We start from the raw sequence: 15,138 nt of genomic DNA, 5'->3' as shown, positions 1-15,138 counted from the left end.
TACTTCAGTTGTTTGACATTTCGTCAAACACTTTGCAAGCAAGCTCTGATACCACTGTAATGACCCTCCTCAAATCTGCTTTCAAAAAATGCTGATGAAAGCTCAAGGAATTTCATCAAACAATTCACATGCAACTGATATAGTATTTCAGTTGGCTTTAAATGACTTTTTCTTCAATTTGCATCAATAAGAATCTTGTGCTAGAAAACTCCAAATGGACTACACAATGACCGAACATGAGTGTGCTACTAATTTTGACAATATTCAATGCATATATGTGACTAAAACTACTTGCAATATTCAGCTACAGCAACTAGTAATTTTGACAAACACTTGGGATGTAAAATTATAACATTATTTATGCCAAAAAGAGAACCTACAGCCAATTGACATTTTGTCAAACAATTGGCATGCAAACTAATAAACTGATCATGAATGAAATGAACACCTACAACCAACTGGCATTTTTACAAACAGTTGGTATGCAAACAAACTAGCTGATAAATAATGATATTGAATTGCTTAAATGACACCAGCAACTATTATCTTCTTAATTTGCAATGAAATTTCTAATACAATGCTCATGAAATATGGCCAAGACTTTTGGCATTTACATGGATTACAAAATGATAATGTTGCTATAATGCACACTTACAGCTGAAACTTATAACACCTAAGAAAGCAATACTAATAAAGGAACCTGGTTGTAGATGGCTGTAATGATTTTTCTTCAATGCTGCCCCTTCTGCTTTGGTTTTTCGAACTGCTTTTTCGGATCTGATTTTTCGTCTGCTTTTACGGACTACTTTTTCTGCCTGCTTTTTTCGGTTCTACTTTTTCAGACTACTTTTTCGTATCAGCTTTTTCGAACTGCTACCATGTTGAATCTCAAGACCATATCTTTCAATGGCGTCAAGATTTCCAGCTTGAAGGGATTTCGTCCTTCAAACTATTGAGACATAATATCCAGAAAATTTCTCAATTTCTTTAATATTTCCAAGCCTACTAAAAAGAAGCTCTTCCCTTTCTTTTATAGTGTTCTCACAAGAGCTCAATCCTTCGTTTTCTCAATGTGGGATAAAACATCACTCCCTTTATGTAACTTATGTCTCCAATGTGTTATAAAATAAAGGGGACTCTTTTAATTTAAATATTTCCCACAAACTATAGTCTATGCATTAATAAAGTTAAATATTTAAATTTAACTTTATAAAATAGCTTTATCAATGCATAACAAATCTTATCAATGATAAACAAGTCTTCTTGCCGATTTTAAACAATTACCATCGACATACCACTGCCACTGGATGTCCGACCATATACAAGATGACTTACTATAAATAGTAAGTATGCCCAAAGTTGCCTCAAAACCCCTCAAAAAGACTTGCAACTGAAACTATCTAGGTCAAATGGCCTCTAAGCCCCTTTAATGTCCTGGTTCGCCTACGGGACCGTGGGGAAATAGGCTAACGACAACATCATGCTATGAATGCTAAAAAGGGGACATTACAGTCCGCCCTTCCCAAAATTGTTTGTCCCCAAGCAATGGTCAAACAACAACCCAATCAATCCACCTAGATCCCAAATGTAGTCATTAACTATACTGTTGTCAATCAACATAGGCTCCTACAACAACCTCTAAAAATTAACCAAGAGGAATCCATAATCAAATTGGCGAATACAACTCACCCAAACTCCAAAGTCAGGAACCCATGAGAAACAAGCTCTCCAAATATCAGAACCCAAGTAGAGTAGATAACCCAAACTGCCAACATAGTAAATACCATCAACACATCCCACTAGCCTATGTGGAATGTACAATACAATTCTGCAACAACGATGAATACTCCCGCATGAAACTGCACCAAATACAGAGAATCCACACACTGCACACCTATTGCAATTAACACAACTCTGCAAATCACCGGTCATTGTCTCATAACCATAACACCCATGCACTGCTGATGGTGAATAGTCATTACACGGTAGATAGCAAAAACGAGAGCCCAGACCAAACCTGTCTGCCATCAACTCCTCAACACATGGATCAAAAGCAAACCGATGAACATATCCTACAGTATAATGCCGGTAAAAAGAACCAATCCCAGCCATAGACTCATCCTGTCGACGTGATACAACCAACTGTGACTGATCATCAGCTAAGTTAGAGGATGATATAGCCAAGAGTGCAGAATCAACAACAACATCACTAGTCTTTGTGCCCTCCAAGTCAAACATACCACAATGCTCAGCTGCAGCGCCCAACTCAGCTAAACCTACCTCCAGTGGAAACGGACCAAATATGCCAATACTAGTGTCATGGATAGATATATCCTCATCTCCACTGCCTCTATCAACCTCGACCATGGACATCCTCGGATCACCAGACACCACGGTCAATGACTGTACAGAATCTGGTAAAGACTGAAGTCGTTCCAACTCCACGGTCACCTCAACTAAATGAAATTGTGACTCCTCGAAAGCCAACTGTGTACTCTCAAGAAACTCAGAAGTCACCTCAAGCTGCTGAGTAAGCTTACTCACCTCATCTTCCTTGACCAATAATGCGTCATATGCTGTACTGCCCCACTCCATAAGATAATCTCTATCGGCTACCAACTACATATAATTCTGTCTCAGAATCCGAATAGCCTCCCATAAAGAGTGGATCTCTATCAACGAAAGATAACTGCCTACCTGCTCATCACTAGCAGGAGAACCCCATCCATAAACTGCTAACAACTAACGAGCAGCATCGAAATGCTTGCATGCAATAGAAATGTCTTGCTCGCAAACTCTCAGGTGACTAGACACATGATTGTGTTGACTGGTCAAACTCCTATACTCTACCCCTGGTACACTGTCCGAAGGAGTAACCTCAGAATGGCTATCATCTGTAATACTGCCGTCCAAATTTTGCAGTCCAACCGCTGAACTTGTATCATCAAACGGAGTGACTGAGGCATCAACATAAACCTCCGTATCAAAGGAAACTGTTGAGGAGACTAAGTCCTCAAAACTGTCCACAACATCCCCCTGGGTGTCATCTGTAATAATCAGATCCTGGGACTCTCCTGAAAACTTTGTCATATCTGAGAGATCATCAACCCATTCCAACAAGAATAGTAGACTGGATACATGAACAATGCCCCAACAAAAGTGTGTAAAAACTAATTCCAGCATCAAACAAGCTGCTGGCATGGATGAGAACTACACCTGGCAAGCTACTAATCAAGTCCATGATGGTGCAACAGATACTACTACCAAAGAATGATAAATATCTCCGGTCAAAACGATCCCAAGTACTAAGATAAGAATCCCAACATCTAATCCATGAACGGAAAACAACTAGCAATTCAAGTAAACTTCTCACCTGAGTAATGTGAACAATACCAACTGACTTCACACACCTGTCTACAGTCTCTGAATCCGGAGTGTGAATGCTAGACGTACTCATATCATCATCAATATGTGACCCGACTGTAAAAGGAAACTGAGTCCCTGCTATATGCGCTAACTCCCGAACTGAACTCACCTCAAGACAACGGTCATCCACATGTCTCTCAGAATCCTGGAGAGTGATGCAGGAGCATCTTGCATGGAAAAATTAAATTATTAAAAATAAAAATAAAAAAAGAGAAAAAAAAAAAAAATTTGTGGAGGAGAGAGAAAGTGACGAAAATGGAAGAAAAATAATTTAAAATAGAAAATAGGAAAAGTGGAGAAAAGAGGAATCTCTATTTTCAAGGTGCATGGGTGGCATAAATAGAAAAATAATATAAATAGTTGTTATTCCATTAATTGAGGTGTGTAGGTGGCATCATGCATAGGAAAATAATAAAAATAGATGTTATTCCATTAATTGAGGTGTGTAGGTGGCATCATGCATAGAAAAATAATAAAAATAGCTGTTATTCCATTAATTGAGGTGTGTAGGTGGCATCATGCATTTAATATTTGTTGTGATCCACAAAAGAAATGTAATTTTCTAATTGGGCCACATAGTGGTGCTTAGTTGTATTTAGGTGGAAATTCTAGAAGGTTGTAGATATTGTAGAAGGTTGTGGAGATTCTAGAATGTTGTGGATAAATCATGCCTTGGGTGGTAAGTGCCTATTTAAGAAAGGCCTATTATCATTTGTAATCAAGTTTTGGAATTGTAAGCTCTTCAAATGTAATCTCTTCTAATGAATTTCAAGTATTAATGGAATTTTTATGAAGCATTTTGTCATCTCTCTTGTCTCCATATTATTGCATTTTTGGTTGTGAGTTGGTACGGGTGGTGTGGCCCGTCATCAGTGGTATCAGAGCAGGAGTTCCTGAGAGTGCGGACAGATCGCCGAACGTGAGGCAGTTTGCACCAAGACCTTGAGTTGAGTGAAGTTTGTCAAGAATTTTTTTTGATTGTGTAGATAGAGCACCGACTGTGAGGCAGTTTGTACAAGGTTCTTGTGTTACACGAGATTTGTCTTCTGAAGACTTGATTATGGAGAAGAGAAAGAAGAAGATGACTTTTGTGATTGGATGGATTCTGAGGATTCCTCGACTTGAGAAATTTAGAGCAAGAAATCAACAATCATTGCTAGTTGATTTGCAGAAGCAAGTGAATGAATTAGAAGCTGAGTTGCGGAAACAAAGAGCATGTCACCAAAAAAAGGATGTTGATAATTCCTTGGATGTGGAAAAGAAAGATGATCTAGTGGAAGAGCAAGCGGATGAAGAGGAAATTATTTGCGAACCTAAAGTTGAAGAAGATGAACAAGAAGAGGAAGAGCATCAAGATGACAAGATTTATGAACCTGAAGTAGATCAAGATGATTTTAAGATTGCAGCAATGGAGGAAACATATAGTGCCTTCGTTGGAGATCAAGCAAGTGGAATAGTTACATGCATTGTTGATGACATGAAAGAGGCAAGCAAAGATGAATGTGTCAAAGAGGTAAATTCTTATCAATCATGGGATGTTGTCTTTGATATGATTTTAAAAGATATTGATGATTTTTTGCATGAGGATCTTGTTAGCCATGTATGGTATGCAAAGGAAGATTGGTATGGTGTTGCTGGATTTATTACAGGTGCGATTAATTCAACAAGATTGGATGAAGATGAGATTTATACTTGGATACAGTTCATTGCAAAGGAGAAATTTGAGCATCGGATACTTGTTCCAGCTATGTGTTGGAGGAAGAGGGAAAAAAAAAAAAATCTGTCAACAGTGGCTACTTCATTTTGTGAATCCATATTCACAAAATTTTTCCTACCATGGGAGTCGGATGCAGGAGCATCATGCATCAGCAAAAAAATAAAATGTGAAAGATTTGCATGTTGGTTTTCTTGTCCCTATTGAGGTAGAAGCTTGTGGTGAAGATGAAGATGGTTCTATATCTTTCTTTTGACATCAAAGTGTGGGACACACTTTTCTATCTACCAGGGGAGTCTGATGCAGGAGCATCTTGCATGGAAAAATTAAATTATTAAAAAAAAAGAGAAAAAAAAAGGGGGAAAAAAAAAAAAAAAAATTGTGGAGGAGAGAGCAAGTGACGAAAATGGAAGGAAAATAATTAAAAATAGAAAATAGGAAAAGTGGAGAAAAGAGGAATCTCTATTTTCAAGGTGCATGGGTGGCATAAATAGAAAAATAATATAAATAGTTGTTATTCCATTAATTGAGGTGTGTAGGTGGCATCATGCATAGGAAAATAATAAAAATAGCTGTTATTCCATTAATTGAGGTGTGTAGGTGGCATCATGCATAGAAAAATAATAAAAATAGCTGTTATTCCATTAATTGAGGTGTGTAGGTGGCATCATGCATTTAATATTTGTTGTGATCCACAAAAGAAATGTAATTTTCTAATTGGGCCACATAGTGGTGCTTAGTTGTATTTAGGTGGAAATTCTAGAAGGTTGTAGATATTGTAGAAGGTTGTGGAGATTCTAGAATGTTGTGGATAAATCATGCCTTGGGTGGTAAGTGCCTATTTAAGAAAGGCCTATTATCATTTGTAATCAAGTTTTGGAATTGTAAGCTCTTCAAATGTAATCTCTTCTAATGAATTTCAAGTATTAATGGAATTTTTATGAAGCATTTTGTCATCTCTTTTGTCTCCATATTATTGCATTTTTGGTTGTGAGTTGGTACGGGTGGTGTGGCCCGTCATCAGAATTTTTATGAAGCATTTTGTCATCTCTCTTGTCTCCATATTATTGCATTTTTGGTTGTGAGTTGGTACGGGTGGTGTGGCCCGTCATCAGTGGTATCAGAGCAGGAGTTCCTGAGAGTGCGGACAGATCGCCGAACGTGAGGCAGTTTGCACCAGGACCTTGAGTTGGGTGAAGTTTGTCAAGAATTTTTTTTTTTTTTTTTTTTTTTTTTTCTCTTTTTTTTTTTTTTTTTTTTAATAATTTAATTTTTCCATGCAAGATGCTCCTGCATCAGACTCCCCTGGTAGATAGAAAAGTGTGTCCCACACTTTGATGTCAAAAGAAACATATAGAACCATCTTCATCTTCACCACAAGCTTCTACCTCAATAGGGACAAGAAAACCAACATGCAAATCTTTCACATCAGAGAGCCAACTTCATTGCCTCCATGCCTTCCTTGATCTACTGTAAATCGTCACAAGAAGAACCTATTGTGACTCCTTTCTATCTCTCCTACAGTTGAATCATCCAAATGTGATTCTCAATCAATCCATGTATCCTATCATGATGAGATAAAGCCGTGACAATATTCTTGTCCCTTGTCTTCAGTTGGCGTGCCAAACCAAGTAAGGAGCTACTAGCCTCTATCTCATTTGAAGAAGCATCGAACTGTGCCTGATACTCACTTTCTGCAAAGTCCTGAATGCTCACTTTCTAATCAACTGTACTATCCTCAATCATGACAGTATCCTCAACTGTTGTAACTTCATCCAGCCCAACTATACTGGAATCACTATCTGTGTCAATCACACAATCCGGTGTGCCTGTGATATCACCTTCTAACTCAACCTGCACAACGTCTGTAACCCCTTCTACCTGTGAAGATGATGCAGATAAACCATTACCTGAAGATATGCTAATGTCTCCCTGTATCGAATCAACATGTTTGTTAAACTCCTCATACAAATTTCTGCCTGTCATAGGGAAGGTACGATCCTTAGGCCTATCAAAACGTTTAATCAGTCTCTCCTTAAACTCCACATATGAGGTAATGTGTGCATGACCCATAGTGACCATACCATGATGCCACCACTTGTGTGCTAACCCATCCAGGTGAATTGTTGCATAGTTAATAGCTTCTTCCTCAAGCATAGGGTTCGTTTGAAAGTATGTGTCAAGCCTTTGAACCCAAGCTCTTGCTGTAGACTTCCCCGAGCCATCATAATATGGTAATTGAAGTTTCTCTACTTTCTTCCGTAGCTCATAACTCTGGTTCTTGTCATGTCCACGAGGCATATGCTTCATCCGCACATCTATATACTCCCTAAAGGTAATTGCAGCAGTAAAATCTGGACCTCCGGCTTTCCAATATCTCCTCAGCTGGTCCTATATATCAGTGATTTGGGGCTCTAGTACGGGCTGCTCTGGAGCTCTAGGAGGAAATGTGGGAATCATGGGCCTCGAACTCACTGTCCTAGCTTGCTGGGGTGCATGACCGAAATTGTTCCCAACTTGTTCACCTCCATTATGTGTCCCGTCCTGATTATTCCCATTCTGATTGTTACCATTCTGATTATTTCCTCCACCTACGTTAGCATTCAACCTCATTTGACGAGCCATCATTTGCATCATAAGCTCCAATCTCTGACTTTGTTCCTGTGCTCTCTGCTCTGTTGATCGCTATACCTGCGCTAAGGTGTCTAATAACTGTAAGAATCTTTTCTTTCCCTGATCTGGACTAGCATTCATTTTGTCAAACATTTTTCTTTCTATCTGGCTAATCCAAATTCCCAATAAGACCTCCACAGGATGGCAGGAAACCGCTATGATACCACTGTAATAACCCCAATAGGTTATAACTTCTTCAAACACCAAAAATCTTTATACTTCAGTTGTTTGACATTTCGTCAAACACTTTGCAAGCAAGCTCTGATACCACTGTAATGACCCTCCTCAAATCTGCTCTCAAAAAATGATGATGAAAGCTTAAAGAATTTCATCAAACAATTCACATGCAACTGATATAGTATTTCAGCTGGCTTTAAATGACTCTTTTTTCAATTTGCATCAATAAGAATCTTGTGCTAGAAGACTCCAAATGGACTACACAATGACCTAACATCAGTGTGCTACTAATTTTGACAATATTCAATGCATATATGTGACTAAAACTACTTGCAATATGCAGCTACAGCAACTAGTAATTTTGACAAACACTTGGAATGTAAAATTATAACATTATTTATGCCAAAAAGAGAACCTACAGCCAATTGACATTTTGTCAAACAATTGGCATGCAAACTAATAAGCTGATCATGAATGAAATGAACACCTACAGCCAACTGGCATTTTTACAAACAGTTGGTATGCAAACTAACTAGCTGATAAATAATGATATTGAATTGCTTAAATGACACCAGCAACTATTATCTTCTTAATTTGCAATGAAATTTCTAATACAATGCTCATGAAATATGGCCAAGACTTTTGGCATTTACATGGATTACAAAATGATAATGCTGGTATAATGCACACTTACAACTGAAACTAATAACACCTAAGAAAGCAATACTAATAAAGGAACCTGGTTGTAGATGGCTGTAATGATTTTTCTTCAATGCTGCCCCTTCTGCTTTGCTTTTTCAATTTGCTTTTTCGAACTGCTTTTTCGGATCTGCTTTTACGGACTGTTTTTTCCGCCTGCTTTTTTCGGTTCTGCTTTTTCGTACTGCTTTTTCGTATCAGCTTTTTCGGACTGCTACCATGTTGAATCTCAAAACCATATCTTTCAATGGCGTCAAGATTTCCAGCTTGAAAGGATTTTGTCCTTCAAACTATTGAGACATAATCTCCAGTAAATTTTCCAATTTCTTTGATATTTCCAAGCCTACTAAAAAAAAGCTCTTCTCTTTATTTTATAGTGTTCTCACAAGAGCTCAATCCTTCGTTTTCTCAATGTGGGATAAAACATCACTCTCTTTATGTAACTTATGTCTCCAATGTGTTATAAAATAAAGGGGACTCTTTTAATTTAAATTTTTCCCACAAACTATAGTCTATGCATTAATAAAGTTAAACATTTAAATTTAACTTTATAAAATAACTTTACAATGCATAACAAATTTTATCAATGATAAACAAGTCTTCTTGCCGATTTTAAACAATTACCATCGACATACCGCTGCCACTGGATGTTCGACCATATCCAAGATGACTTACTATAAATAGTAAGTATGCCCAAAGTTGCCTCAAAACCCCTCAAAAAGACTTGCAACTGAAACTATCTAGGTCAAATGGCCTCTAAGCCCCTTTAATGTCCTGGTTAGCCTATGGGACCGTGGGGAAATAGGCTAACGACAACATCATGCTATGAATGCTAAAAAGGGGACATTACAATGTCCCATGAAGGGACTTGCCTCTTCTTGGCTTATTCTCAATATACATATTCAACGATTAGCTGCATTTGGAAAACACATACTAAAGATGCAGTGCCATTACATTTGCAGTGATCCCAATAAAACTAAAACGAAGCAAAGAAGTATTTGGGCTACATTGTTGATTACGTCCATGACAAGGAGTTGTTGGTAGCTATAGGTGTTCCTCGAGATTACATGGTTAAATTGTTGAAAAACACATACTAAAGATGCAGTGCCATTACATTTGCAGCAATGCGGATAAAACTAACAAGAAGCAAAGAAGTATTTGGGCTACACTATTGATTACGTCCATGACTACGAGTTGTTGGTAGCAATAGGTGTTCCTTGAGATTAGATGGTTAAGAGCCAGTTCAAATTCAAACTGGTGAGATGCTGGAGTGAAATGGACAACCAGAGGGTTGGCAGAGATCATGTGCTATCAATAGCATTAGCAGACAAGGATGTTGGAGTTGGAGGGGTTGCTCATCACCCTGTTTTTAGTTTCGACCAACCCACTGTGTCCAGGTTTCTAAGTTCTACTTAGTTTTTTGTCATATGTATGTAAATGAACACAATTGTTGTATATGCCCAGAATTGTGAGGCAAAGTTTTGAAATGGTAGGGTAGATGGTTTATACTTTGTATTGTACATTTGCAGACCAGTTGGTTTGGCTTTAACGTGGTTTCCAGATTTGCAAGACTCTTGTTTGAATAGAATTTCATGGTGTAAGCAGAAATTAGGGTTACTAAAAATTTACATTGACTATCACTGCATACTTTACTATTATTAATAAAACGTGCTAATTTACTAATAAAGAAAAAAAGATTAACAACTCATTGACTTAATGAAACTGCACCCCTTGACAAATTGCACCTCCTCTTAGCGTAAGCAAGTCACACACTATTTTATCTTTGCTTTTGACTTTTCTAATTGCTGACATTAATTCCTACTTGCCACCTTTGCAAGTTGATCTCTTTCCTCTAAATTATATCACTGCACTCAAGCAACATTATTTTAGAGCCAGGCAATATAGAAGACGCATCACTCGTGTTACACTCCAACTAATGCTTGACTCCCAACAAATAGGTGTCGTCCAATTGTAATCAATAGTAAAAGTTGTTGTTCATTAGGTCGCCAACATTTATCAAGAAGTCGGTATCTCTTCCCGTTACATATCTTAACAAATCATACATCTATTGTAAAAACAACAATATTGACAAATATGAATCGATATCTTGAAACTTCAGACTAATATAATCATTGACAGCTTTTAACAATTCTTAATCACCATTATTAGTCATTAGTCGTGACATATAGTTAGCAATGTGAGAAGAGTTAGCTTAATTTTAATTTAAACTATTATTTTGTCTCAAGGCCTTTTCTACATCATTCATATAGATTTAATAAACTATATATGTTAGTGCAAATGAAATCCTCTTCTTAAATCTGTGTTAAAATGTTCCTCAACAAAACAAAAACACATTCTCATGAAACATTAATTTTTCTGCAGCTTCCTCCTCCCATTACAGACTTAATGGAAATGAATCCCTACAGCTATTTTCTTATGAATGGATCGCTAAATGGTAGCAGATTTTTAAATAAACAAAATAATTGCCTCAGAATAGGCCATTTCTATGTCTGAATAGTGAATACTGCCTTCTTCTGATCACGCGTGATTAATACTCAGTAGAAACCAGATCCATCATAGAATGACAACATATAAAGATCACAGTCCTACTTCTCTCACAAACACACTACAGAACAGCTCAACTCCTAGATGCAAATACATTAGAACGGAATAGATCACAGCATATACTTGAGCCACAGACATAACAGTATACCAAAAATTTTTAATTTAAACTATAAGCAAATATATCACATCTTGAATATTTTGCAATTCTCAAAACTTTCTTGCAATGAGAACAAGGAGGAAACGGGTAAACAGAAATTTCAAAACAAAAAAAGATATTTGGACTTATGTGAGTAAATAGAGTTGTCCCTTATTATAAAGACTATCGTATCAAGAAAATCAAGAAAGCAACAAGGTAATGTAAGAAGCATATGAAACAGCCACAATTTACACACTGCCAGCATTCTAAAATAACATGTGATAAAGGGAACATAACATGGCAACTAATCTAGTCAAAGACCAAGTACCTTTTCCAACCCTAAATCCGTAAGGGATATGCTAACGACGAACATGTAACCTGCAGAGCAGCGGTCAAACCCTCCATTATCACAGCCTGCAGATAACGATGTTGCCCAACCTTTTACTTTGAGTAGAGCAAACAAGCTACCTCCACCCTCTGTATCACAACAGAAAAAAGTCAAAAATTATCAGCAGTTCAATATAAACGAGGATAAGCTTTACAATAGAATACAGATTTATCGATAATGCAAAACATGATACAGTGCCTTGCAAATCTACTTTCTGTTTACATGCAACTTCATTAACCTTGGGTTGCAAGTAGATTGCAAACCCTAATCATTTGGGTGCCACCAATTTTGTTATAAATGTGAATTATGTTAACATTACTTGAACAGTACTAAATTATGGGTTTTAACCACTAATTGATGGCCAGTCTTAGCTTTTTATATTTGTTTGTTTTATACACATCATATATTATTAGTAAAACATGTATCAGTGGTTTATAGCTTTTTTGACCATTGTCTTAATATCCCCAAAAATTCGGTGAAAGTGGTAAAGGACAAGGTGTCTTGCATATGTGCCTCATTGTTTTGGATGGATGGCCACTATCTCAAAACGTTTCCAAACTCCAATGTGTTAGATGAAATGAATCCCTTCTCTTTGAGTTTCATGGAAACCTAAACATCTAACAATGGGCCACCACTGGCATGGCTTAGGGGAGATCAAAGTGTTCCTTGACTGTCTTATGAGAGCGTAGCATCCCTGAAGCTATTTCAAGACACTCAGGAAACAAATAAAACAATGAATTAAAAAGCATGGAAGTCCCAACATAATAGGCTGCACCGTCATACCCTAAAACATGTCGTCAATCTAAGTTTGCAAAAATTGTAAACAAGAGGAGAAGAAAGAGGCTGAGATGAATGGAAAAAAGTGAGTCAGAGGAGCAGAGTAGAAGATAATTGATAAAGACATTTGTTAATTTCCTGTTTATTTTCTTGTTTTGCAATTGAAAATAAATGTTTATCTTTTTCATCCTTTATACAAAATGACTAAAAGAAGATGGATATAAATTTATAACAATCAGCCAAGTGGGAAAACAAGGAATGGAAGTAATGTGTATAAAGGATAAAGTTCACCTAGAGCTTCACAATTTTAGAGTACCCCATCATCTTTTTAGGAAGCTTGAAGTGAGAATCATTCAAGTAATATAGACTAATATCTAGATAGCAAGTCTTCACCAACATACTAAAAGAAATCATGGGGGAACACACCACTACCCATGCCATGCTTGGACTATATAAACTTTATTTCTGATCCGCATTTCAAACGCTGTGAGACATTGGCATCTCCAACATTCTTTTCATTGTTATTATGAGATTATATGAGGAGGTTTTTGGCCATCTCGGGACTCTGTTTCGGGTTTTCAGGTTTCATTAGAAGCACTATCAAGGTCAACCAAGGATACTCCCTTTCCTCTAAATTGTCAAAACTTACATTGATGACTCAGAGAGTTTCCTTCAGGAGCACTCTCTTGCATGATATGGTTACCTACGCTAGCTTTTGATCTCTATTTTGCTCTTCGTTGGTGATATTGTCATCTTGGCATCCTCTCCAAGCCGTTCACCAAAACAATTGGATAGCCTTGCCTCTTTTTGTGACTTTTAGCATCTTACAGTTAATTTGGGGAGAACCAAGGTTATCATTTTCGATGGGATAAACACCTCTCGCCTCCACTTCTATTGTAGGAGTAGTGAGGTGGAGATCACTTCTTCTTATACTTACCCATGAGTCAAGTTCTCGGGCCCTCAGTTCAGCATATGACCTGCCCTTTAGCCTTGTATCAACAAAGGCTATGCTCTTTGGCTTTTCTTCAGAGATGGTTCTTTCAACACTACTTTTAGGACACCACATCCAAGATGACCCTCATGGACACGCTTATCAAACCTATTGATTTCTATGGCTCTATTATTTGGGGGCCTTCCTTGTTGGCGGCAGATTAGGGCTTTGCTTCAGTACATCATCGACTGCAAGCAGTCCATCCCTCACAATATCATCCTTATTGATTTTGGGACTCACCCCTTTAGACTTGAGGCCATCTTCGACTTGGTTTGGTTTATACATCACCTTCGTGTTTTTGTCAATTCTCATGGGCGAAAACAAAGTTACCCTTGCTTGGCCTATTGTTCATCAAAGTTGATTGCTCCAATCTCCTCGAGTCGTGTTTGTGGGTGGTTTACGGAGGCATTGGCCCTCCTAAGGTCTATTGGGATTTAGATAGATCATCTCCTCCCCTTCCAGTACTCCCTTGACACCCTTCCTCATCTCTCTCCCCTAGGCAACAACTGAACAGGTGCATCAAGTTGGACATGTACAAGTAATACATCAATAATACTTTGGTGAACTCACATGGAGGCCGTTGTCGCAATATGGCATTCTATGCAAACCAATTCCTTGATATGAGAGATAGAATCACTATCCACTCATCCTACTTATCACAACATGGTCCAATTGTCTGAGGATCTCTCTAGGTTCCTTTAGGGTGGGCTCCCATAGGCTATGCTCTAAGAGTGATCACCTGCTTGACAAGATAGATAAAATTTGCCACTTATGCAATATTGGGGTAATTAAGTTCGAGGAGCACTTCATTTTCCAATGCCCTATTTATTATGAGATCCATGGGAGGTTTTACCACCTTTTCAGAGATACTGAGGACATTTCTACCTTCTTCAAATTCATGAATTAGAAGTGCCTTGCTTTCTATCTCTAAGAGGTCATCAGGCTTCATGATAACCTTTTTCAATGTCAACATCATGTGTGCTTACACATATCTCAACTTATCACCTACTTTTTCATCCAACTCTCTATGGCATGGGGTACCAAGAGATAGTTGTACCCTCCCCATTCTAGTCTCTTTGAGTCTATCAGACCTTGAACGAATCCTCAGCCTCGACCTACTTCTTCCACTTAGAGGCGGTCAAGTGGCTATTGATTCTGCAATTTACCCTTTGGTATAGCAATTTTTCTCAACAGCTCAAGTTTCTTAGGTAATGGAGGTTTTCTCTTTTGGGACACCCTCACCCCCCTCCTTTCTCCTCAACTTCGTCTTTGTTGCTTCCATTGGTTTCTTGTTGCTTGTGCTACTCTTTTTTTCTTAGAGTACCATTTAGTGCCCTTTTTGTGGGTTAGGCCCTTGTGTTGTATTTGACAGTTAATTTGTTGGACATTAATAAAATTATCTTATCCACCAAGTTCAATGTTCACCACTTACATACCTCAACAAGCAAAGGAGAGTTGTGATAAACTATTTATTATATAGAACATAGTTGAAAAAACCAGCAATATATCGTCAAAATAGCGGATTATCGCAGGTTGAAAGTGCAAACAAAATAAATGGTCAATATATTGGCCTCAATATTATATTTAATTCG

At 37.6% G+C, this 15,138-nt stretch overlaps 1 protein-coding gene across 1 annotated transcript in view; it reads right to left on the bottom strand.

Annotated features, from left to right (window-relative positions):
• LOC149550229 (Insulinase (Peptidase family M16) family protein) overlaps positions 1-15,138 on the bottom strand; it is a 245,853-nt gene that overhangs the window by 135,345 nt on the left and 95,370 nt on the right. Inside the window, exon 9 of the mRNA XM_089793326.1 lies at positions 11,719-11,867. Coding sequence (XP_089649452.1) covers positions 11,719-11,867 — 149 coding nt within the window. The remainder of the gene's footprint in view (positions 1-11,718; positions 11,868-15,138) is intronic.

This window comes from Cupressus sempervirens, chromosome 7 (genome assembly GCF_028749045.1).
Source record: "Cupressus sempervirens isolate cs-2001-9-10 chromosome 7, ASM2874904v1, whole genome shotgun sequence".
Lineage (NCBI taxonomy): Eukaryota > Viridiplantae > Streptophyta > Pinopsida > Cupressales > Cupressaceae > Cupressus > Cupressus sempervirens.
This window is presented reverse-complemented; position numbering and strand designations above follow the sequence as displayed.